This window comes from Silurus aristotelis (genome assembly GCF_946808225.1).
Source record: "Silurus aristotelis genome assembly, chromosome: 6".
NCBI lineage: Eukaryota > Metazoa > Chordata > Actinopteri > Siluriformes > Siluridae > Silurus > Silurus aristotelis.
Window position 1 is genome coordinate 17,815,265 of NC_139579.1, and position 27,496 is coordinate 17,842,760.

A 27,496-nucleotide genomic window follows, 5' to 3' on the forward strand; every position below is an offset into this window, starting at 1 on the left:
TGTTGAGATATTTATAGACTGTAACAGAAGTAAAAAGGATTCAACCATTTCTGTCCACACAGGCTGCAAAGGTGCTTGTTACTGCAACTCTCTGCTGGCAGGTCTTCCCCTGAACGCTTCAATCTGCCCAAGTTCTCCCACACCACCCCACTGCTGCGCTCCCTTCACCGGTTTCCAGTAGCTGCACGTATCAGATTCAAAACACTGATGCTTGCCTACAAGGCCAAAAATGACTTACCTCAGAGACTTCATCACATCTTGCACTGCACCACGCTATCTGAGATCCTACAGCACTGCTCGACTGGTACCACCTTCTCTCAGAATGAGAGGTAAGTATACTTTAAGGCTCTTCTCTGTTCTGGCACCGAGGTGGTGGAATGAACCTCCCCTAGATGTCCGTACAGCGGAGTCCCTGGCTATCTTTAAGTGACAATTGAAGACCTACCTCTTCACGAAACACTTAAATTAGCACTTTCCAAGTTTGCTTTGTAGAATTCAAAAGTTATATTTATATTAAGTTTGTAATCTAGCATACCAGTGTAGATTTATTCATTGCTGGAGACTTAAAGCACTTTTGTATGTCGCTCTGGATAAGGGCGTCTGCTAAATGCCGCAAATGAGAATGTAAATGTAAAAAATTGATTGATTAAACATAATTAGGAAAAGCACAGATCGCTCTATAGAAGGTCTCACACCTGACAATGCATTTCAGAGCAAAAACAGTCATGAGGTCAAAAAAGATTCCCTTTTGAAATGCTGTGTCACGCTTTATCTCTCGCTTGTACTATCATGCCATCTAGTGGTCAAATAGTGTTTACAAAAAGTTGTTTAGAAAGTGTATAATATTGGGTGAATTCAGGAAAATCACTACAGCAGCATTTATTTACTTTTCTGATAATATTTTGTTACTATGTCTTTGCATTGTTGCAGCAGGGGATGGAAATATACAGTGCCTTGAAAAGGTATTTGCCCTACTGCTAATTTTTTTGTTGCATATTTGTCAGTTAAATAATTAAGATCATCAATCAAATTGTAATATGGTGATGGACAGGTTGACGGAGGAGGTCAGACAGGAGTCTCCCTGGACTATGATGTTTGTGGATGATATTGTGATTTGTGGTGAGAGCTGGGAGCAGGTTGAGAAGAACCTGGAGAGGTGGAGATATGCGCTGGAGAGAAGGGGAATGAAAGCGGGTAAGACAGAGTACATGTGTGTGAATGAGAGGGAGGGCAGTGGAGTGATGTGGTTGCAGGGAGAAGAGGTGGAGAAGGTGGTGGAGTATTATGATTATTATTATTATTAGTAGGAGTAGTTATTGTTGTTGCTGTTGTTGTAGGAGCAGTAGTAATAGTAGCATACATTTTTTGTAAATGTCTAGTTTGAAATTATGATATAATCTAAAAAAAAAAAAAAAAAAAAAAGGTAATTTGAAATGCCATTAAAATGTAGGCAGAGGGGAAAAATGGGAAAAAACCCACAACTTATTTATTACATAGTGCATCAAATTGTGTTTTTTGAAAACATTGTAATAAGAAGGGGAATAAAGAAGTCTGGAAAATGCATAGTGTTGTTTTGTTCTGTTATTTAGTATGCAAAGATATTTTCTGAATGTTACATAAGATTGATTATGAGTTTGGAAATTTGCTTTAGGTGAAAATGATTCCTCAGGCTAATACATTAATATCTAGTAAATTGTTTTAGGCTACTTTTTATACAAAAATGTGAATATTTTAGTCCATTTTAGTACTATTATATATAGTACAATGTATAATTTTCATTGTAATTGAGTATCAAAGTAAATACCTAATTCATTTAAAATCCATATTACCAATATTCAAACATGCCTATGAAAAAATAACTCAAATCTGTTTTTTTTTCCTTACAGAGTTAATTTAGATGTTCGTCTATATTTAATATTTGTGCTATCTGGTAATACTGTTTTTTTTTACTTTTCAGTTTTTTAATAATTGACAAAAAACTAATATTAACAGATTTTTATGCTTCCAGTCAATGATAAACTTCAGATCCAGGCCCCTTTTATAATAGAAATATACAGCAACCAAACTGACAAAAATAATCTCAAGCAAATACCAATTATTGCTACCATATCTGAACGAAATAGAAATATAGCAATGACATATGTCTAGCCTTTTAAACAAAGATACTCCATTGTGCTGAAATATAAATGTCAAAATGAGAGCAGGTTTGTAGATTGTGTTCATCTACAGTATAAATTAATAATAATAATAATCTCCGTTAAACAATCAGACAAATGTGTATCTGTTTGTTGTACTTGTGGTTGTTGCAATGGTGGTAGTGTCTTGTGTTGTCCTTGCACTAGGTTGCACACATGCACTTTATGTGAATGGAAGAACAGAATTTTATTTGTCACATATACATTACAGCACAGAAATGAAATTTGTTCTTCGCATATCCCAGTTTTTTGCTTGGAAACTGGGTCAGAGCGCAGGGTCAGCCATGATACCGTGCCCCTGGAGCACAGAGGGTTAAGGGCCTTGCTCAAGGGCCCAAGAGTGGCAGCTTGGCGATACCGGGGCTTAAACCCCCGACCTTCCGATCAGTAATCCAGCGCTTTAACCACTGGAGCTACCACTCCCCAGTGACGAGTGGCGAAAACACTTACTATTCCTTGGCCCTGTGTATTCTGTTTCTGTGATTGTTGTTGTATGTAGCATCAGGGTTCTGGAGCAATATTGTTTCATTTCACTGTGTACTGCGTCAGCTACATATGGTTGAAATGACAATAAAAACTTCTTGACTTGAGTAGCAGCTCTGATAGCTGTTGACAGTAATACTGTATGCCTCACCTTTAGCTCAACCTAAGTTCTTTGTATGTTAATTTACAGGTATAGTACCATTTGCAACATATTAAGTCTGATATATAACAGGAGGGCAGAGGTTAACACTTTGGACCAACCTCGCATAAATGTTCACATGTTAGGGTTCATTTTTATCAACTAAATGATAATTAAGTATATTAAGTAAATTGAGATAATTGTAAATTGTTACTGGATAAGGAGATCTGCAAAAACGATTAAAAATGTAAAAGCAAATGCAACACATATTGGCCCATGAGTGCATTACAATGATCAAACACACAAAGGTACTAGAAGAGCACACTGCACACCATCAGCTATTTATAAACTGTAGAAGTTTAATTTGTGTTCATACAATGTTTCTCATGATTCAAATATGAATGATAATATTTTGAATAGTTTATTGCTTCACAATAAAATGCATTGGTTGGATACATCCATTTATAGCAAGACAATACATTCAAGCTAAACACTGTTGTTATACAGTATCTTTTAAGCTTTTAAATCTTTTTAAATTCAGCGGCTTGGAAAACGATCCAGCACAGCTTTTCTTCCTCCACAGTGCAGCAGGTCACAGTCTACTGTGAAATAAGATTGCACATGTATGTGTGAACAAAAGTGAGTGCATGTGTCCTTTATGTGTGCACCAACATGCAGGAAAAATAAATGTACTGTAAAATATCCTCATTCAACTCCAAAGTGTTTTTTCCTGAAAAGGTATACAGTGGGGTTTCCTGTGCATACAGAGCCGCCCCCTGAGTGATCATTACCCCCGAAAGGAAGAAAACACTAATCTGGTCACTCAGGTGGCTGTGCACAGTTTATAAAATACAGCTAAGAGTCAAAAATACTGCTCTTTCTTTTAAAATGTAGTAATAATAACCACTCTCATAATAACAGACATGCCACAGGAACAATTGACTTCAATTTTGATTGTACAAATGTATTATTTACAGTGATTTGGTATGATTTTTCTTAATTAATATGTTATATGTAATATAGTAGCCTACTTGCTGTTACAATAAAATGACCAAAATCTTGGCTCAATAACAAAATAGGAACATTTTTTGCATATATGTCCATAAACAATTAATCCCATAGTAGAAAGTGAAGCAAATCAACAAATAAGTATATTTTTGTAATTCCTTCTCTTCCTTAAAACACTTGAAACAAAGCTTGAAACAATTTCAACACATTATATTGAAAAAAAAATTCAAATAAATCACGTCACACCACCGTACTGCACAGCACACAGCATGTACAAAGAAAGTGCAATTCCTTGTAGCACTAATAATGAAGAGTATGGATATTTGCATGCTTGAGCAACGAGGGTATTCAAATATAACCAGCCCTTCCTTTTACAGCCTACTGGTTACAGTTTTTTTACTTACTGAGATTGCATATGTCCTTATACACTGCAAACATCGACACACACTGCACACGCCTGCCTTTCCACGCGAATAACGGCAACGCCACCACTGAACGACAACACCTGACATTTCCACAACTGACAGACACAGACACAAACACATCTGCCCTTTACACAGGTTACGATCTCCTGAGCCTCTTGGGTTTGGTGCAGAATGGAGTGGTAGCTGCCATATAGGGAGGTTTGCTGCATCGAATTATGCATCACGCACAAACAGTACAGAGCGCCAGAAAGGGGAGATGGAGTGAATGGCCCAGAAAAGAAAAGAAAAGGAGAAAAAAAGTGACCATGCCAGTCATGGATGTGCATCCACTTCTCCTCCCCTGTACCTGGAAGGAAGCACTGGTTCGAATAAGAGATGCCATATTTACATATAAACTATAAATGCAACAGTAATATCTGTGTTTGAGAACTCGTCTGTAAATTCTGATATTTGTCTTTCACACCACCCAGTTTAAATAAATTCGACTGGTTCTTTCTGACTTTATAAAGTCCTTGACTGTGTTGATGTGCAGAAGTCATGAGCAGACAGAAACTCCTACTTATTAAAGAATGGAGATTCCACAACAGGACTCACTGATGAGCTGCATGCGATGTCTCTGTTCACACATGTTGCTGTCACAGTCCTACGGTATTGCACTGCTGCCTTCAAAAAAATAACCCAGAAATCTCTTTCCGCTTCAAAAAAAACCCCAAATCTCTCATGTATCACTGTCATTAAACAATGCTTCTGTCTTTATTGCTCCTTATTGCATTACAGCAGAATAGAGCTGAGGTCTTTCCTTACTGCAATTATAGTGTGACCAAGAGTCTTCACCCTATATGTCTAAAGTGCATGGTTCATTTGAATTTTTCTTCCAGGGAAGACCAGAGAAAAGAGCGTAAATATGATGCATTGCACTGTTGCAGCATTCCTCTTTTTCCTGTGTATATAGACATAGCCCATGAAGGTCCAATTTAGACATGCTATGCTGCTAAGGTGAGAAAGTCCAGTCGGAGTGAGTGCTGCCAAAGACATATAAATATAATTGTCTGAAATCCTGGACAGAGAACTGAACCCTTGTCTCCATGGACTTTGATTGCAACAAACACATGATGTGGGACATGCTGGCTTTCAGCAACAATAAAATGTAAAAAAAAAATGTATCTGTAAATGTGATAAGGGTCTGTGGGCGGTAGGTCCAGTCTGGATGTGATTCAGGAAACAAAACTTTTCAGATCTCCTGACACATGGGCAAATTTACAAAGGTAAAAATGTTGTACTCAATCAAGATGGAGAAGCACAGGAAGACGGCATACAGCAGCAGCACATACACGCCCAGCTTTGAGTCCAGCTTCCATCTGTTGACATGGATCCCCAGGACCTGGACAGAAATGATGTCCCTTTATAAAGGTCATACAGATCACTTAGTTATAGAAAGAAAAGACACTAGTCTTGGGGTATGCTGAAGTGCATGGCATGTTTCTGTTGCTCTGATGAAAGTGTCTGTCTGAATACTGCTATAAAGTCCATATTGTTAGTGTTTTGAAGTGATGTTTGTCTTCTGCAAGTTTTCCCTATCTCCACACATGATGTTTGGGGCTCAACCAGACAATCAGGGTTCTTGGTCGCCTTTCTTAACAAGGCCTTTGCCATTGATTGGTCAGTTTAGCCAAATAGTCAGCTAAATGAAGAGTCCTTGTAGTTCCAAACTTCTATTTCAGCTATTGTGCTCTTGAGAACCTTTAGTGCAGCACAAATGAAAAATGTTTAACCTTCGCCAGATCTGTGCCTCAAAACAATCCTGCTTTAGCTCTGAAGGCAGTTACTTTAACCCCATGGTTTGGCCAAATAAAGAATAAAAACTTCTCAAAGATGATTAGGAGAAATGGGATGGACCTGAGCTACATTTCAAATGTCATATTAACACGTGTGAATGTGATTTCATGAAAATAAATTGCTAATGCAAATTCATTCCAATTCTTTTTTTTCTTTGTCATTATGAGATATGGAGTGTAGAGTGTAATCTAGAGGGAAAAAGGCTTTTAGCATTAGGCTCCAGCATAACAAATCGTGAAAAAATGAAGGGGTCTGAATAGGTTCTGAATGCACTGTATTCTGATTCATCGAATGGCTATATCACTTGTTCATGGTCATCAGAATTCCCTTTGTGGCAAAACATTCTTTACATTATACAAGTTCAGCCACCCTTTTCATTTCATTATGGGGAAAACCAGGAAAGCTGTGAAGGTTGAAGAGGTTTTGGGACTTTAAATACCAAATGAGTCATTTGCAACTTAGTAAATAAGTTAATATTACCTCTGTTATGATAAATAGTTTGGTCTGCTACATTTTTCTAGTAAGATCCTTCACACTTTTGTGGCAAAAAGTGACCCTTTGGCTACTAGCTAACTTATTAAGAGAGTTCTTTTAAAATGATTTCTTCCATGTTTTACAATTAAACTTACAGTCAAAGCCACTGAGCCAAGAAGCAGCACCACAGAATACACCAATCCTCTACTGTTGATTTTCACCTGAAACAAAAGTAGAGAAATCAAATTTACCATCGCAGTGCTTTTTTGATAACAAGTAATGTGCAGTGTATATAAATGATCATTTATAAAGTAACTATCCTGTGTTCCATCCAGTTCTATATCTAACTGAATGTGTGTGGGTGGGAGTATATTCGTAAGGGAGTAAGAGAGTGACAGATACCACAGATCCATAGTTGACAGCCATCGTCATGATGCCCCAGGGAACACCGAGCCCAACCAGGATATCAAAGACGTTACTGCCGATTGTATTGGAGACAGCCATATCTCCCAAGCCTGTGGATGTACACACATATCATAGATAAATACAAAAACCTGGAAAAAGAAGTTGTCAAAATTGGTCAGCTCCTTTATTTTAGAATGTACACCAATGATACCTTGTCGAGCAACTATAAGGCTCGCTATACAGTCTGGAACACTAGTGCCGGCTGCAAGAAAAGTGATACCCATGATAACATCAGGTATTCCCAATGTGTATCCAATAATGGTCACCTGCACATTATAATAAACAAACACTAGTAAATAAACATTATTATCTTTTTACATTGCACAGTGGATACATACTTTGGCAAAGAAAATGTAAATTAATACTGTCTGTTCCTTGCTTCAGAGACAATTAAACAGACAAAACTCAAACATGCTCACCATCCAGACCATGAAGTAGGAAAAGACAGCGATCCACAGAGTTGAAAGAAAAAAGGAGAGCATAAAGAAATTCTCCCAGCGTGGCTTCCCACAGTTCGGCACGGTGAAGTACAGTAACACCAGTATAGGCCATGAAAAGATGAACTTCACTCTGTTCATTGTGCCCCCTGCAGGTACAAGGAAAAGGAATAGCAACTCATTCACGCGTCATTATACTGTAGTAGTTGGCTCAATCTTCATTTGAATAGCAATTTTAACATTGGCAGAAAAAAGCATTATGTAAATACATCAATTTATTACAGTAAATGTTTCGCTTTTACAAGCACTCACAGGTAAATCTTTTTTGCACAGAAATACTGTTGATCATATTTTATACAGGCCATGTGGACTGTGCAGTAGCTTAATACTGAATGCCTGGCTCATAAGAAAACATGTGCAATGACTGTATTAAATATGGCTGCCATTTCCAGAAGATCTATTAATGTTAAGCTGATAATCTTTAAACAATAAGTGCTGAGTTTCTTTTCTAAATCTTTTTTTTTTTCTAAATCTTTTCAAAGAAAGATCAAACAGTTATTACCTTCGTGTGTAATCTTTTTTCAAAGAATCCTTTTGTGACTACCTCTTATCTGGCTTACACAAAAGCGTTAATACAAATTTACACATGAATTCAAATGTTTTTATTGTAAAATTATTGTATAGAACTGTTAATGGATGTCCATATCTTTTTAGATCTTTTGGTCTGTTACAGTCTCTTTATATTGTAAGCCAGATATAGTTAGACTTATGTATAATGTAAAATAGAATTATATTCACACAAAAGAGAATATTTTGTCTGACATTGCAACCAACCCACCACACGCTTTTTCATAACCAGTTGGCAAACTTGTAATTACCACCAAATGCTGTCATGACACTACAATGTTTAGAGAATTCATGGAGTAGCATTGTTTGTTTACTTTTTGGAAGCTATTGGATGTATGTGTGCTTATACAAAACTGCGGATAGCCAGAGTGCCACTGAAGCGTGTTGCCCGTAAAGTGTGCAATATGCATTGACCTTCTTTCTAAGCAAAACTCTAGTAAGATCATAAAAACCAATTGCTAGTCATAGTAAAGACCTGTAGAGGTAGAGACAGTTTATTTCGAAATGTGGAATTTGCTTATGCTATATAACATTTTACTGAATAAGGAATAGTGTGCATTTGTGGGTGACTTTCTAACCAGGCATGGTGAAGGGTGAGAACAGCTCAGTATCCTCATCCTCTGATAATTTGTCCTCTGGTATGCAGCCGTTCTCCATCGTTTCTGCCCTCCCATCAGCCACAAGTGTGCTTTCTAGTCCATTAGAGGCCTGCATTAGCCGCTGTTGCTACAACAAACCAAAATAAAACTTTAGTAAATGAAGAAAAAAAAAACGGATAGAAACCAGATTCATCGTAAAAACTGCACCATAAAAGTAAGCATGATACTGTTTTCTTAACAATATGGTTTTAAGATTGACTGTTTGTCAAATTTACTGCCCTTATATTTATATATAAATGTACCAGTATTATCATATATATTCAGTCATAAGGGCACTTATGTCAGGTAAGGAAGCATGGAGCACAGTTAGCTTTTCTGTTTATCTCATAGGTGTTCAGTGGAGTGGAGGTTAGGGCTCTGTGCAGGCAACTCAGGATCATACACTCCAACCTTGGCACACCATTTCTCCATGGAGAAATTCCAACTTCTAGCCATGTGGCCCACACATTGGAATGATGGTTAGTTGTCTACAAACATTTGGTTTTATAGGGCTTACTTCTGTAATAACATTAAGTACTGAAGTATTATTCACAACTGGCTAGTCTTTCACTCATTCAGGAGTTGGTCTTAGTTAAACCATGGAAAATACTAAAAGAGCTCAGTTTGCTTCATTTAGGAAGCCTTAACAGGTGATTTCTAAATCCCAGTGGAAAATCCCCAGTGAATGGAAACTCTATTGTATTGTACTCTACTTCTGCTGTTTCTGCGTCACCCTTAAATTCCATTCTATTAGTTTCAGTCAGTGGAAAATCACAGCAACCTGCTAAATCCCTTTTTATCTCATTCTTAGGATTCCTGCTGGCAACATTTGGCAGTTACACTTCTTAACACTGACGTGCCTGAATTTAAGGCTGTGCACCTCATTAATGATGAGTCGGCTTGCCATTCGCAGACGGGTTTTAGGCCCAAAATGGTTAGTGATCATGACTCTGAGGCCGGCCTCGGGAAAGCGGTAGTTTGGAGGACTGGAGTTCATCATTTCATCCACCATCACAACTGAGCCACGAGTGTACATCTTATTGGGTTTTACTGTAAACAGAGAAAGATGTAACTATGCATAAAATTAAAAAATACATACAAGTCTTTCATATTAGTTTGTCGAAAACAAAAAATCATAGAACTCTGAACAAGAGTTTTCTGAAATTCTGTGTGAATGGCTTCCTTTTGACGCCAGAATACTCACCACTGCTACCATTTAGACATACTGTATTCAATTTTAATAGAGGGAGAAAAAGCTTACTATTGGATCATAGCATATGTTCCATTCTAGCTCTGTTTGCTGTCTCTCCATAAAATAAAACAAAACTTTATATCATGCCACAACAGCTTTAATCATGCAGAGAGCATGTGGTCATTTTGCAAACCCCAAAGTGTCACACTGTCCTATCTCAACTGACTTCTCTAAAGCACTTATCTTACGTTCAAAGACGTGATGCAATGCAATCTGCAAATGTGAAATCAAAATAACACAGTTTTGATTTGAACCACTTTGGGAATATACACAGTGGCACACACTCTTAGAAGAAACAATAGAAGGTTTTGGCCTACTAATGAGAGATTTTGAGAGTCCTTGAGCAACCCTCAAGTGCTCAGCAACCTGTGTTTATAATATAGTTAATAAAGTTGCAGTTGTCTCTAAAGAATCATGTCTTTCCCTTTCAAATTGTAATCACATAGAAACATAAATAAATATATACATCCTCAATCCCCAAAAAGTTAGGATGTAAAATCTAAATAAAACCAGAATGCAATGATTTGCGAACAACTAGTAAAAAAATTCAACAAATACAATTCAAGTAAAAAAAAAAGGGGGAAATTTGATGTGAATTTAAAATATAATTCAGCTAATTGCCATTAGGTGAGTCATTGAGTGTAAAAAAGAGCATCTAAGAGAGGCAGATTCTCTTAGAAGTAAAAATAGGTGGAGGTTCACCAATCTGCAAAAATCTGTGTTAACAAATTGTATAAACATTTCGAAATCAAGTTTCTCAACATCAAAGAACAGCAAAGATTTTGAATATCTCATAATCTACAGTACATGATAAAAAAAAATCCAAAGAATCTGGAGAAATTGCTGTGCAGAAGGGACGAGGGCAAAAAATAAAATAATGGACGCCCATGATATTTCAGGTGTTCAGGCGCCACTGCATTTGAAACAGGTATGTTGGAAAGTAAAAAGACAGTTTTTTGGTCAGATTTGTGGTCAGAATAAAATTTTTTGGGAAATCAAATCCTCTGGACTAAAGAGGAGGTGGCTTGTTATAAGCACTCAGTTCAAAAGCTTTCATCTCTGATGGTATGAGGGTGAATTAATGCTAAATGGGCAGCTTGCACATAGGGAAAGGCACCATCAATGTTGAAAGGTATATACAAATTTTAAAGTGTCATTTTTAGGGATTGCCTCACATATTTCAGCAAGACAATGCTAACCGCATACTGCATCTATTAAAACAGCAAGTCTTAACAATAGAAGAGTCCAGGTACTGTAATGGCCTACCTGCATTCAAAAGCTTTCACCATTTGAAAACAGTTCTTGCATAATGAAACAAAAAACATGACAAAGAAGACCCAGGACGGTTAAGCAGCCTCTTGCATTCTGTTTTCATTTACATTTTGCACAGTGTCCAAACTTTTTGGAATTTAGGTAACATCTTTAAACAGCATGCTAAGGACAGTGTGAAACCAAAGTGCCCTACTTAATGTAACAAAAACACCCATGACATACCCTGACATTAGGTGCACCACCCACACCAGTTTAGCACAGTAGGTCATGAACATCACCAACTGATAGTTAGACCTTATTATTCAAACATACACACTCATAGTCACATACTGTATGCACATAATACAAAGCAAACCATGCAAATACAAACTTTACACTCTTCCATTAAAAAACAAAACAGGACTCTGGAGAGGAAAGTAGAAGTATTTAGCAAGGCTAAGCAGACAGGCTTCAGAGTAAATGTTAGAGGGTCACTAATGACACAATTTGAAATACAGAGTACACAGAATCTACACAGAAGGCAAGCAGTGACTCTTTCTTTACAGTATACACTATTAGCATTTACATCTAGTGTGCACATCTACTAAGCAGACAAGCTCCAGACTGGCAAGAAAGAGGCAAGAACATGTTGTTAGTCCCAGCTGTAATTTTTGTGAGTGTTTGTTGATTTGAGTAGAGACAGAGCAGAAGGCAGGAGCTACTGTAGGTAGAAGCCTGTCTAATTACCCTTACCTGAGCTGAGTAATGGCCAAGAGGGATCATCCCAATACTGCTCATAATATGTATTACCGTCCTCCAGCTCACTGATCCCTGCATTACCGTTGACAACACCCTTATCGTCTTGCCCAGAAAAGTAATTCTGAATACTGGTGTTAAACCTGAGACAAAAAGAAATTTCCAACTGAGTCTTTCAGTTTATACACATTCAGTATTTATCAGAATTTGCTGCAGATCTATTAATTTTAATAGATCTGCATGTATTGCAGATCTGCATGTAACTGTATATATTGCTTATTGCTGCCATGATACATCTTTACTTGCTTTAACAATTTTTCCATGCTTAAAAATAATGTGCTCAAATTAAATCATGTTGAATTTTCTTAAACATTTAAGATTTGTATTTATCAATTAATGGCTTACCTTCACACGCTGTCAGAAATAACATTGGGGTAGGAGCCATTTTAATAAACAACCCAAGCTTAGTGTGTTAGCTTTGTGTGTATATGACAGGTTTCATTTAATCTCCCTTTTTTTGTAGAGATGTGTGTAAAAGTATGTGCAAGCCAAACCATACTAAAACTTTCCACCACGTTTTTCTAATGTTTTGGGACCTCTGGCTTTTATATTTAAATATTCATTTATATATAACAGCATTAAATGCGGTGAAAAAATATAAAGATATCTAACTTTTTTGGTAACTCTTGACAAAAAAAATCCCTTGCACAACCTCCAGTGTTGAGAAAAAAAAAAAAAAATGGAAATAAGCAATTGGTTTGAAGCACACTAGAGACTGCAGGCAACACATTGCAGCTTGAGACCACAGCAGTCACATATTGCTGGTTGTAATAAAGTGTCACAGAGCATTACATTCCATTAAAAACAAAACCGCCTTATATGCACCCTGAGCCAGTACCTATGGCCTTTCTAATCGCATTAATTGTTTATTTGTCTTAATTCTAGAATATTTTGTCTTGCTTTCTTAACTTTTGAATATTTCTTTATAGCATTATGTCAGTTATTAATAATACTAATATTGTTAGATATTTTACTTGACTATTCGTTGGGTAATGCATTCCATATGAAAAGACTTGGCGACAGATTTTAATTAACATTCATATGTAATCATATGTAATATTCATAGGTTCATATTTATATGCATAAATATCCTAATGGACATGAGCGTATTATATTAAGTTTTCAATCAGATAACAGCTGTCAAAATGTCAGCAACTTCACAGAATCAAATTGTGTCACATTTTCATTATTGTCTTTGTTCTTGGTACTTCTCCTGACAGGTCATTTCTGGTTTTGTTAACATTATATGTTAATAATATTTGTATATGCGCTAAAGATACAATGAACATGCCTGGGCTAACTGCCTGTAATGCCTTAATAACCAGAGAATTATAAAACAATCCAGAACTCACTTCATAATGATTATGTAGCCAGCATACATGACCATGAGCACCAGACTCTCCCACCTGTAGACAAGAAGAAATAAACACTCATGATCTATTCTGCAACTGAAAACAAGCCATGAACCCAGATTTTATAGTACTGAGACACTTACCACATAATCTGCCCATCATAGATGAACTAAAAAAAAAGGGACACAATTAAGTAAACAATCATCAAATAAGCGCATTTTCTGAAAAATACATAATTAGAATGACTATCTTTTTAAAGCAGATTGTGTCAAATTTGTTAATATTATACAGAAGAACATGCGTGCAAAAATAACAGACTTGTACCTGTTTGCTCACAATGTTACAAGTCCGTTTTTTTTTTTCAAATATATAAGCATATCTTACATATATAATACAAATTTACTTGATTCTACAGCTGACAATAAACCCAATTGACTGAAATATCATACTTACCACTATAAGTGCTACAACAGACAGTGTGTAGTAAATAGAGTCCCGAAACACAGAATACTTGGTAAGAAAGACAACCTTCACGGGACAGAAAAGAGGAAAAAGTAATTGTTTCTCACTATAGATGTTATATTTATTTAATAATTAATAAAAATGTTATTTTCCTGTAATATGGTCATCTGACTGGTTATAACAGGCAGGTAATCCTTCTCATCCAACAGCTACCAAATAGGGAGGGTGGCCTATCCTATATATACCTGTCCAGCAAAGATTCCACAAACACCAATAATGCAGAGAATGTTGAAGACAGCTGAGCCCACGATCGTTCCCACTCCCACATCTCCATGTGTGATAAACACACCTGCAGAAATATTGTACAAAATATTTAGCCCATAAAGCAAACATTACATCGATGTTAATGTGTGCGTATACAGTATGTGTGTTTGTGTGTGTGTGTGTGTGTGTGTGTGTGTGTGTGTGTGTGTGTGTGTGTGTGTGTGTGTGTGTGTGTGTTGTCTCACCAATGATGGAGGCAAAAAGCTCAGGAGCTGAGCTTCCAGCAGCCATAAATGTTGCACCAGCTACATCCTCACTTAGATGCAGTTTCTGGCAGATGAAAAGAGACGAATACAAAGATCATAGCACAGCTTTTACTGAACTGTCTGAGTAGAGGTATGGCAGTGAAGTGATTCTAAGTGTATACTGGTTTTAGAGCAAGGCTTCTCACACGGCTTGTGAGCTCATTTTAAAATGCCCAAGTCAAAATGGTCTACCTACATTAAAAATGCTAAATATATATTTATTTGAAGTATAGTACGTATATATACTCTAATGGCTTGCACTGAATAGAGTCTCAGACTTTTTTCAATGGCATACTATCTACCCATACTACCTTTGAGATCTACCGGTCGTTCGTGATCGACGTATAGTTTTTCTAGCTTTTCTTGCAATTTTTTGGCTTTGGGATGAATTTATAGGGATCGGGATGAATCTATCATTAGGAATGAATTTATAGGGATTGAAATTTTTTATCTATTTATTTCTGTACTGCTGCTTTGTTACAATGTCAACTATTAACATAAAACAACTCTATTAACATAAAGCCTCTATAATCCCACTTACTTCACAAATCTTCTCCAGCGATGTAACAAAGTAGTCATCACACACAATTGCTAGAGCCAGGAACATGTAGACAGCCTAAAGCCAACAAAAAAAAGGGAGAAAGATGGTTTAATTAATGTATAAAAACCAATGAAAAAAATGGCTAATAATAAATAACACTATATATACTGTATATAAGCAAGTGCTTGTGTCTGTCTATATATACAATGGAGTGAAAAATTTTTAAAACCACACTTAAAATATGGGCTTTTTTCTTTTAAAACTGGAATTGAATTTATTTTTAATATAAAAAAGAATAAGGAAATGTAAATCAGTGTGATTATTCAGCTACGGTTTTTATGGAATTTCTAGGTCACTAAATAAATCTAAGCAAATTTGTAATATTGATAGTTCTTTTGTACAAATCCTATATCCCTTCTATTAATTTACTTGTTTGGATGACACTCTGATAGATTTGGTATAACAAGGCTCATTGGGTCATACTACCAATAAAGATTTGGAGGTAATATCAAATGTTAAACCATTTTATATGTAATTTAGCAGAATTGTGCCAATTTGAAATGTAATGTGCATAAAGGACCTCCAAAGTCACTGAATGCTTCTTTGTGTTTTCATTCATCAATATCTCAAGGCTCTGCTGCGGTTTTCCAGGATGACCGGTTACATGGCAAAATGAACATCTGACATGCAATTTATGATGATCATAAAGTTGTCAGAGCGGCTCCATGTATTCTGGATCACAGGGTCAAGTGTGGCTTGATTACGCTTTGACACCACAGTCACAGACAATGAGTTTACCTACAGCAAATATGTGTAGAAAGACAGCTCCTCGTGTTCTTTCGTAGTTTGTGAAAATATCCTGAGGGAACTCATGGATGCCTGAAATGAAAATATATGTTAAATTCAACATTTATGCATTTCCATGGGATTAAAGGACAACTGCCATCTTTTTATGAAATAAGAAAAGTGAATAAAAAAAAGTCAATAATATACATAATGTAAGTTATTACTGATAATTAGAGTTTACAATTTATATACACAAGAAGGTATGCAACTGGTATGGATTTTTTACTTTTGGTTTCAACACGCACTGTTGTGTGGTACAAACCCAACCCAACCCAACTTTTTCTTGTTGGTGCTCTCGCTCTCTAATGCAAGACATTTTCAGTTCCTCTGTGTTTTGCCAAATTTCTGCTTTGGGTCTTGTTTTTTTTATTATTTTTTTATTTGTAAAGCACTAATTTAGGGTGAGGTTAAATAATTAACTGTGGCAGTTGACATTGGTGAACATTCAACTTTTGGCTTTTAAAAACCCGATGTCTATTTCAGGTTTTAATAAATTCATTTAAACACCTTTACACAATTAAAAATGCTCTTTAAATTGATATTCCTGATCTGCTGTCAGTCACCATGAATACAACATATGCTAGCTCAGATGCAACAAATATTGTACACACCTGAATTTCAAGCATGAGCTAGTAAGCAATCAAAGGAGAGAGAGAGAGAGAGAGAGAGAGAGAGAGAGAGAGAGAGAGAGAGAGAGAGAGAGAGAGAGAGAGAGAGAGTTCCTTATAAAAAATTAGTCTGAGAGTGGGAGACAAACAGCAGCACATGTGCAATTGTCTAAATCAACACTAGATAGATTCTTATCTCTCTTGTGCAATGATGTGCAAAGGCACAGCTGGCTAGGAACCACCTGAGCATATACTGTATCCGAGCAATTACTTTTGGTCTCTTGAAATGAGGTCATTGTAAAAGAGAGAACAAGAATTCTACACGGTTTACACTTTTATGGCACCTCATAGGCTTAAAATAAAGCACAAAGTGTGCACTTTAGTATCACTGCTATTTTTATTTTTGCCAAAAAATGTCATCTGTATTGCAGAAATCAATGCACCATTCTTTCATTCATTGGGATGCCAGTTCTTCACAGGACACTATCTAAACACACTTACACACAGGGAGACAACTAAAGCATGGCCAATCCACCCACATGAACATGGAGAGAATATGCAAAACGGCATAGACAGTAACTCGGGAGCTGTCACGCTGCAATACTTTCTGTTGTGCTGTCAAAATCAAATGAAAAGTACCCATCAATACAGTTTTACACACAGAAAATTACAGATCATTGTGATGAAACAGCATTTACAGATTCAAGGTTTACAAAGCTTTGACTGTAAGGAAGCAACACGACTGCATCATGGTCATTTGTTCAGTTTTATGACTGTTAAACAAACGTTTTAATACAGATAAAGATAAAACATAGCTAATACAATACACATTTATGAGATTTTTGAGTTAATAACAGAAACTAACTGATGCAGAAATAAATCAGTCTCAGGAGGAAGCTTTTTAGATGTAACTCCAGCCTGAGGTTGTCCCTATTGGCCCCTGACAAACTGAATTGCACTGAACCGAGTTTGGATGCCTCCGCTGTCCATCTGTCACCCATGGCTCTGGCCCTCTGAGGTCTGGAACCCCATGTGACACTGTGCCTATCTGCATCATCCCTTTCTGACAAAGACCCCACTGACTCCAGTAGTTCTGCAGTGTACAAGTAACATTATTCACAGCCTCTGATGTCTTTCTATAACTACTAATATCCTGTTGTTTTTTTTTTTTTTTTTACAAACAATAGTCTTAAGAGATTACTTAAAAATTGTGCAGTTCAGTAAAAAATCTCCAGTTAGCAGTGATTCTATCGATGGAAATGCTTTGTTGAGAAAAGAGATCAACTTCAAATGATCAGACTGGTTCAAACTGACAAAAAGGCTATTGTAACTCTGAAGAATCCATTGATTTTTTTTAGCCTGCCAAGTGTCAACAGTCCAGACTGGTGGATGTGGTGTAACAGTATGAAGAACACTTTGTGCCTATTAATACTAATCAGGCATTACTTGAATGCCACAACCTATTTGAATATTTTTGTTGATCATGTGTGTCAACATCAACTTCTAATGGCTACATTTAACATAATAATGCAACATGTCACAAAGCAAAAGTCATCTCAAACTGGTTTCTTCAATATGACAGTGAGAGCAATGTTCTTCATTCTGCCTTTCTACTCAGTAGATCTAAATCCAATACCAGTATCTCAAAGGAATGTTTCCAGCTTCCTGTTTGAATCCATGCTCTAAAGAATTGAGGCTGTTTTGAGACCAAATGAACGCTCTACCCAGTAATATATTGTGTAATAAAAAAAAAAGGTTCCTAATAAAGTGCTCGGTGAGTGTATGCAGTCCAATGCCAAATGACCTTTTACATTTCAGCGAGTCCCACACTTAACACATATCATAACCTTGTGCTCCAGTACATCTGATCAAATGCTTGTGCTTGTTAATATTATGAACCGCAGCTACGCTTATTCCTCTCCACTGCATCTCTTTCGCTACCCATCCCTTCTGCCTCTTTCTGACTGGAAAGAGCAACAGGGTGAAGTACAAGACATCGATCACATGCTCCGATCATATTTCTCTATACAAAGACAGCCCCACCTTATTATAGTGAGGGAAGAGGAGAGGATGTGGCTCGGAGGACACCCTCAAGGTCATAGCAGGGAAAGAGGATCTCATACATCCACATATCATTTAAATGTGCACAAAATGTAAGGTTTTAGATATTTGCATGTTCACAGCAATTAGAAACACTCTTATGGAGCTGGAATGTTTTCCTGCCTGTAAATAGATGTCATCAAGTTCAGTAATCTTGGCTGGTTGATTGGTTTTTATGCTAATTTCCTCTTTATAGCATGTATACATTAGAACAGAATGTAATTTTGGTAACATGGTGCAATACAGTACAGTACGCTACATTACAAAAAGGTGCAATACACAACAATGGGAGGTGTGTGACAATAAACAGAACAGTGGGTGCACTGGACAACAATACATAAACAATAAGATATGTATTGTATACATATAACAATACAGAACATGTCAACTGTATACTACTGTGTAGTGTAGCAGCTATACATTTAGTTACTGATTATAGTTACTGTTAATTATTATTCTGTAAAAAAAATAATAAATGAAAAAAAGGTTTCAAATATAGCATTTTAAAATGTCCTTGGATATATAATAACAAAAAGTATATCACTTGAGCATTTGCAGTCAGAGCTCCCTAAATGCTCTGCATCATTCAAGACATGTCAATTAGACCTTTAAGATAAATGTCAGGAGCTGACAAGAGCAACCTTGCCACTGAGCCTTGGCTTTCAGTCTCTGATATTTATGACTATTGTAATTACCTCCCTCCACACTAATGAAATTACTCAATCTTCAGTTGTACGATTGTCACAAGTGTTCATAAGCGCTAGCATTCAAGTTTAATCGTTATCATACAACTGAGCAGGGGAGGGTTGGGGGCCTTGCTCAAGGGCCCAGCAGTGGTGGTGGTGGTGGTGGGATTTAAACTTGTGACCTTCCGATCCAAAGTACAATGCCTTAACCACTAACCACTGAGCTCCAACCTCCCCCTATCAATGACCAGCATGTTCCAATGCTTCAAACTGTGCCATAGGTCACTATTGTATATCTTCATTAATCAAGATAACTTAACACCTAGTGGAAATGTGGGTTTCTCCAAAAGCAAAAACCTATAAACAAAACACAGATTATAACTGGATAGTGTGAAAAATGCTGTGGTCTATAATATGGAATACTATGGACAAAACTATAGAAGAAACTCTACACAATCTGTTTTACAGTGGCTAGCATAATGAATGCACACACACACACACACACACACACACACACACACACACACACACACACACACACACACACACACACACACACACACAATCACATGATTATACCAGCATTTTTCCTAAGTACAGTAGGTCTTAGAGCTCTATAACCTAAGCCTGACAGTGCATGACTGATATCTTGACAGCTACAATTTATAGCATAACACACATCTATATTTTTACAAACACACAAAATCCTCAAAGATGGTCACAACAAATAGACTGACTGCCCTTCACTCCCCAGATTTCAAGCACAGAGCATGGGAACACTGGGCAGCAAAACTACTTATGTCACCTCACTTATGACAAGGTCTTTCTTTTTTTTTTTTTTTTTTACAAATAATCTGCAATTTTTGACTCCACATATATACTGCTAAATATTATAATGCACATCACAAAAACAACCTTCCATTAAACTGTGTAATGACTCTTCTTTGAAAAACCTTCAGGGCTTTTCTTTTTCTCTCTTTTTGATGAGCAAGTGAGAAACAGTTATTCGATACAGTTAAGGTCACTGCCGAGATGGAAGACACAGCTAAAAATAGCTTTCAATACCTCCAATTATACTATGCATAAGGCACTTTCAGCTCCAGAACATTTCTTTGCCCCATGACTGCAAATCTTTCATAATTACATTCACAGCACACTGGATCATTAGGGAATAAGTCATAGGGTAATGTACGACAGGCACTGGCTTTATTTTGCCAAGGAAATGGTATAATGGACATAAAGTTAATCCTATTTATAATCTAACGGACATCAGACATACGTTACTTTAATTTAAGTAAATTTGGTAAAATTTCAATATTTTTTCTTCTCATTGCGTGCCGTTTTCAGCGCAACAACCTATTTCCTGTCATTGCACGGCTTTTACAGTCTACCTACTCATCATTTCCTGGTTATCGCACACCACAAACATAGGCTAGTTTACGAAGCTAACAATGATTCAAGACAGAAGGCAACAAGAAGTATGAGGCTAACATGAATGAGACAGAGGGAGTCAGCGATATAAACATGACATGACAATAATTTTTAATCAGTAAACATTTGTTTTACTGATGCGGCAATATCAAATCAGCAACAAAATCCGCTATGATGCACAATCCGGCATTGAACCCGCTGAGGTCTACAAACGCAGTGACGTGCTTTGTGGCATTTCTTCCTCATAACGCAGAAACAAACTTAAATTACTGTCTTTTTTCAACATACAGATAAGTGCAATACATCATTCAAATCTGTAAAGGGTCTACTTTACTTATTTGTATACACTTATAATAACAAACACTGTGCTTTTGTAAAATAAAGAAAGGCTCTCTGCTGTCTCTCTCACTGTCATCTCTCTTCACAGAAATAAATAGCAGCCTGAATCTTAATCTCAGAATACTTGCCTCACAGGCATAATAAATATATACATAGCTCGAAATATCTACCTTCAAATAAACCAATTCACATCGAAAACAAATATTCTTTAAACACGTAATCTAGATAAAAGTTAGAAGAGGAAAAGTGTACCCGGTATAACTTCATTAACTGTCCGTTTGGAAGCAGCAAAAGTTTCGTTTGGTGTCCTGATGATTTATTCGTTTAAAACACTATAAGCACTTTATGACATTTACAAGAATATATTGAATATCTTCATGCTCTATGTTGCGGCACGATTACCGAAACAAATCTTGACTGATGAGAGCTACAGAAAAGTACAATTCATGTCCAAGTTTACCTGGTTCAGAACAGTTCTTCTCTATGGTCTCATTGTCTTCTTCAGTGGCCATTAGTCTACGGCCCAGATGGTCTTTTGGCCCAGCAAAGTGCTCCTGCACCATAATTCCATGACCTGACACACACATACAGAGACACAAACACAGGTAATATATAACTTAAAATCCCAGTTCTGATGATAAATACATTCATTCATTCTCAAATATTGATTATTGGAAGTTTTTGCATTGAGGGACATATCATGTTACATGGTTCCTAAACATTATTCAAATGTAAATTCTTTGAACATTTATTAAGAACTCCTTTTGACCTACTTATATATGCAATTATCTAAACAAACAATAATGTGGCTGTCTCCTTATTGGTAAGAAAGGCCTGACTGGTTTGAAATGACTGAAAGGTCACAGTAATTTAGAGAACCACTATATAAACTTGTGCTGATCAGAAAGGTATCACACTATGCACATAATTCTGAATCTTTAATGCAGATGGACTACAACAACAGAAGACCACAATGGATTCCACTTCTGTAAGCCAAGAATAGAAAGCTGAGGCTGCAGTGGCACAGGCTCATCAAAACTAGAAAGTTGAGAAATGTAGCTTCGATCTCAATTTCTGCTGACGCACGCAAATGGCAGGTTCAAAATTCTGTGGCAACAGCATGAAACCATGGGACTGTGGTGTATTGGTTGATGTATGAAAGGAATTTTTTGTTGGCACACCTTGAGCCTGTTAATACCATTCAATCATTACTTAAATGCCACAGCATTTCTAAGTATGATCATGATCATGGTCATCTTCGTGAATGCAATTTACCATTTTTTTATGCCTAATTCCAGCATTACAATGCACCGTCACAAAGCAAAAGTCAACTCAAACTGGGTCATTATCAATTAGTTCAATGTTCTTCAGTAGCCTTTTGAGTCACTGGACCTGACTCCAGTTAAACATCTTTGGGATGTGGCAGAATAGAAGGATGTAGAAACCAAATTTAAATTTTTTGTCTGCCTATATATAAACATTGGTATTTCGTAGATCCAGGACATATCCTGTATATAGGTCATTGCCAGTACAGAGTTTGTGTGCATGATTTTTTCTGTGTTCATATAAGTTTGTCCCAGATTTTAAATACCTTCCCAAAGAATGAAAGGTGGATTGACTAAACTGTTATTAAAAATTTGTGATTTTTGAATAAGTAACAGAAAATTTACTGTATACTGACGAGCATCATGTTAGAGAGTAAGTGAAGAAAGTCTGTTGAAGTTCTTGCATGAAAACTTCAAGATTAAAAATTCAAGAATAATAATGATTCAATTTACTAATCCAAATGCCACTGAGATGTTTAGGTTCACTTACCAACATGGAATGAAACAGCCTTATTTTATTGAGAATTTAATTTCATATTTGAACTGCAGAAACAGAAATTGCTTATACAGACGGTCTGGAGGAGGAATGGGTATTTCCAAGAAATGTAAGCTCTAAGTAAGTACCCGACTTTTGCAAAACTCAATAAAGCTGCAATGTACAGTACAATATGCCAATTACTTGGAAAAAGAAAATGACAGTGTGCAGAACGAAGAGTACAAAATGTTTTGCCAGTAATGTTTTGGTGTTTTTATTTCTTCCACTCCATTAGGAAAATTCTATTTGTACTATATAATATTTCAGCACAAATCATTAATGCTTGTTTTTTTTTTCTTTCTTTCATTATACACTGATCTTTTTCATATTGAACAAATAAGGCATATTAAGAAGATGCATCTTAAGCAAACATGGACCTAAAAGCATTCCATCGCTTAATCAACTTTCTGAGAGAATCCTTCTATAGTAGGAGATCTGCTTACAGGCATACTTTTTAAATTACCCCAGTAGAACCTCACTGGCAGGGTTCCTTGAGAGCATGTGCAGTTTTTTAGGCTTTGACTCAGCTGGTTTAAAAATGTCAGCTGTCTCAGGAAATCGAACAAACCTTTACATATTAAGGCCTTGTCCACCTTCAGGCCACGAACACTGGCAGAAACATCTACACTGTTTCTAACTTAGCTGGATCAACTGTCAACCTTGTTATAATGATTTAATACCTCATGTGATCATTACATCATTTTTTTCAGTTTAATTAAGTGTTAATAGCATACCAAAACAACTAACCATTACCCACTGAAAACACAGCATAGACCTGATTCCTCTTTTATTGACAAGAACTGAAAATTTTATTCTTTCAGTTCAGTTTTCAGTTCTTTTACGAAAAGCAGTTCTGTATTGGTGTCAAATAGAATTCTGTTGAAATACAAATGGTATTTTAATGTGTAACACAATAAGTGAGATTAGAAATGTGTTGAACTTCTTGCTTTGTTGCTATCCTTACCTTCCTCCTGCTCCCTACAAACACGTATTTGTATGTTGAAATTCCTGTATACTGTAGGCCCCTCACCCACTTTGTACAAATAGTTGATTAATTATTTTGGTTTCACTTGTTTCTTAAAAGGTTGGCTCAATGAAAATCAATACAAAGTGTTCTACTGATCACCGACCTTTATCCTATCAGGAAACATTTTTAATCATGGTGGGAATGGTTTCTTTCAATCTGACAATACCCCCATTCATAGGGCACAATGGCTTACTGAATGGGGTGATCTATATGAAAATACTGTCAATCGTATGCTATTGCCTTTGTATTAATAACGTTATATTTCTAAATAATGAAAAAAAAAATGATATTAAAAAAATATATATATAAATAAATACTGTCAATCGTGTTTTATTTCTATTGAGCTTTTAACAATTGACTGTCTCAATGTACATTTAACAATGGATATCTATTTAGACACTTTTTGGTGTTTGATTTAAAGTGTGAATGGACCCCTCATGTGTTTACCTGTACTAGGTTACTGCAAATCAAATGTTTCATGTTGTATATAAAATGTACATATATTAAGTTGTTTCTATGAAGCCATTATGTACAAAACAATATTTTGCAAATTCGTATGCATTTAAGGGACATGCTCAGAGCTATCTCAGTCTTAACAGTCCATTTCGGCACTTATTGCAAAAAAAACAACAAAAAAAACCATGAAGAAAAACAACAAAAACACTGATGAATGCACAGATAGTCTGGGAACAGTGTGTAATATGTCCTATAGGGGGTTAAAGCAGATCTGCTTTGTACACACTGCGGCACAGGTCAGAAAGGCACGCGCAGGCAGCCAACGTGCAATCTAATGTACACATATGATAATGAATTATGCAAAACAGCCGGAAAAGCCGGAAACAGGGCTAAATAAATAATCATTGCTCTAATCTCAGCAACAAAAATCTTGTGTCAGGATTTGCATTCAGTCAAAACCCTGCTCAATGGGATGAGCGTCCCGTAGACTTACACACCAGTACTAATAACAGGACGCTTGTCTGTGCATTAATTTGTCAATTAAAAATCGGATTTTTGCCTCAACACTAGAACTCTACAGACATGTGTAAAATGTAGCAGCTTCAACATTCCCATCCCCATGACAGTAATACTGTAGGTAAGGATGTCGCACATCCCCATGCAACTCACCTGTTTTGCTGAGGAGCGCTGACATGCACCAGGCCGCCAGCAGCACTCCGCACACAACACACACTTGCGCCAGGAGCATCTCCCTCCTCTTGCGTACTCGGAAATGCTCGGTGATCATAGTCTTCTTGGACACGGAGCTGCTCCGCTCCAGGTCCGACATGGCTGCCGCCGTCCGCGCGCCTTCAGCTCCAAAAAAGCCGCAGATGGCCGCGATCAGTGGGGATGCCGGCTGATAACGCGGTGTCACGCCGCGCAGGATCGGTGTGTGCGACTCATTTCGCGTCTAGTCAAACCCTGCCGTGAGCGGTGTGTGTCTATTTGTGTGTGCGTCCGCGTGCGCGCGCGCGCGTGATCGTGATCGTGCGGTCCCAGGCGCTTCTATAATGCAGCGTTATAGCCCAGAAGGAAGGACCATTAATCAGCCTGTGAGTACGATGTTCCAGGGCAATACAACCAGTTCAAATGTTCAATTACGATTTGAGTGCGAATCCCCTTGCCCAGTATGCACCAGCGCCCCAGGCTACCCAGACCGAAAGCCTCCTATGTTCCTCCTATAATTTATACAATGTTAAAAATCAATGCTGCAATGCCCACAAAAGTACGTCCATACATTCCTATGAAAGCTGCACGCCAAAGCCTATTACAGGAGGCACAGATGAACATGCACGCGCATCACTAACAGGAAGCTTTTCTCACAGCGCTCGCTCTCCGATCCTCCAGGTGATTGGCTGTTCTGATTGAACACGTGACCGGAGCGAGAAGCTCGTCTTCAGTGCTTTAAAAGCAGGCGCGCGTTCGACCTTATTGAACATTTATACGCCATTTAGACTACTAACGTAATCATTTAGTACACTATGGAGTAAACACTTCAAACATTGTGTGTGAACCGTTAATCAAAATAGTCGTTTTCAGTTTACATGACAACAGAAAAAGTGTCTACAGCTACACCATTCCTGTACTTTTCAGATTAATTAGTATTTTTTGTACCATTACTATGTGATAATAACTGCTCAAATATTTTTAATTACAGTGGAAAAGTAGTGTTTTTATACTGAGTAAAATCTATCTATCTATCTATCTATCTATCTATCTATCTATCTATCTATCTATCTATCTATCTATCTATCTATCTATCTATCTATCTATCTATCTATCTATCTATCTATCTATCTATCATTATACATTTTCTTCTGATCCAATTCTTTCAGCAATAAGGCATTTGTCTGACAATATGTTATTTATTTGAATTTGACCTTTATGCAGAGCTATTGTTGCCTCCTAATAATGTCAAAGCTTATGCACCTCTTTTAGAGTCAAAGCATGCCTAGTCAGCAGTCTGGAGCTGATTCCAGTAAATCATAGCAGTGGAAAGTGCTTTTCATCCTAATGATTTTTTGTTGAAAAATCTTTCTTTTCGAAGAGGCAATTCAATGTAATGAATTGAATAAAACCAACCTGGCATAAAAAAATTAAAAACAGAGAAGCAACACTATATTCATGTAGTAAGAAATCCCTATACATCAGGAAAATCATGTGAGATAGAAGCAGTGAAGAGGTCAAGTGCTGTTGTAAACCTGAGAGCAGAACAGAGGTTACTTCTTGTTCCAATTGAAAAATGCTCTACATCACCTCAGATATAAGGATTGAACGTTTTTATGCTCACACTGTGTAATGTACAGTATATGGACTCATTACAGTTTTAAATAAGAAAACACTTACTGAGGCAAATTTAATATTTTGAAGAAAAGCTAAATAATACAGCTAAACTCTCTCTCTCTCTCTCTCTCTCTCTCTCTCTCTCTCTCTCTCTCTATATATATATATATATATATATATATATTATACAAATCATTTTTATTATTATTATTTTTAAAAAATCTGTAAACTAAATTAATTTATGTTTGAGTTCATGTATACATTTTACAATACACTTGATAAAGGATCAATACTTTTAAATTTTGTCTGTGAATAATTTCAATTAACTACATGTGAGTTAGGTGTAAATCCCTCTCTCTTATCTTTTGCTCTGTATCTCACAGGATGACAGTCATGTGTTGGTCAGCCACATACTGAGACCGAAGCTCAGATGTTTTGTCTTTCCTTGCAATTCTCAGTAAATATTCCTATTATCCACCGATTCTAGAGAAAAGTTTATGTTGCATTTGACTTGAGGGTTGCAACTTGTTAATTCTATTGTCCAGATGGAGATTACAGTAAAAGAAAACTCTGCCTCAGTTTGGGGTAAATGTCTGTGGTACGAAAGAAGCAGTTCTATCTTAATGCCATTTGGTGGCATGTACTTTAACCAAACTTTATATAAACTTTGAACAAAACTTAAAACAAACTTTGAACAAAACTGAAACCTTGTTGTTTTGTTTGTTTATATATATATATATATATATATATATATATATATATATATATATATATATATATATATATATATATATATATATATATATATATATATATATATTCTTTATTCTCTATATTCTATATATAAC

The 27,496-nt window shown here is 36.5% G+C and overlaps 1 protein-coding gene across 3 annotated transcripts; it reads right to left on the reverse strand.

The window, feature by feature from the left end:
* Window positions 1-3,158: 3,158 nt before the first annotated feature.
* slc24a4a (solute carrier family 24 member 4a) lies at window positions 3,159-25,710 on the reverse strand. 3 transcript variants are annotated; one of them, XM_083543679.1, is made up of 17 exons: window positions 24,993-25,710; window positions 21,441-21,554; window positions 15,773-15,849; window positions 14,971-15,045; window positions 14,370-14,454; window positions 14,106-14,209; window positions 13,852-13,926; window positions 13,542-13,567; window positions 13,399-13,452; window positions 12,041-12,129; window positions 9,608-9,777; window positions 8,668-8,815; window positions 7,445-7,611; window positions 7,177-7,291; window positions 6,963-7,075; window positions 6,716-6,781; window positions 3,159-5,631 (listed from the first exon to the last, which is right to left on the reverse strand). In XM_083543679.1, the coding sequence occupies exons 1-17, from the start codon at window positions 25,150-25,152 to the stop codon at window positions 5,482-5,484; spliced, it is 1,788 nt and encodes a 595-aa protein (XP_083399805.1). In that variant the 5' UTR covers window positions 25,153-25,710; the 3' UTR covers window positions 3,159-5,481. The 3 variants fall into 3 exon arrangements, with proteins under 3 accessions (XP_083399805.1, XP_083399804.1, XP_083399803.1); XM_083543678.1 differs by having other exon boundaries at window positions 8,668-8,809; window positions 11,984-12,129; XM_083543677.1 differs by having other exon boundaries at window positions 11,984-12,129.
* Window positions 25,711-27,496: the final 1,786 nt, after the last annotated feature.

What these genes read in the sequence shown, in the direction of transcription:
- slc24a4a (XM_083543677.1), bottom strand. Translation starts at nt 25,152, where the DNA reads ATGTCGGACCTGGAGCGGAGCAGCTCCGTGTCCAAGAAGACTATGATC. An exon ending in TATGATGGGCAGATTATGTG is followed by an intron (nt 13,453 to 13,541) that starts GTAAGTGTCTCA and finishes TCTTGTCTACAG; the next exon opens with GTGGGAGAGTCTGGTGCTCA. An exon ending in GGCTACATAATCATTATGAA is followed by an intron (nt 12,130 to 13,398) that starts GTGAGTTCTGGA and finishes TTTTTGTCTCAG; the next exon opens with GTTTAACACCAGTATTCAGA.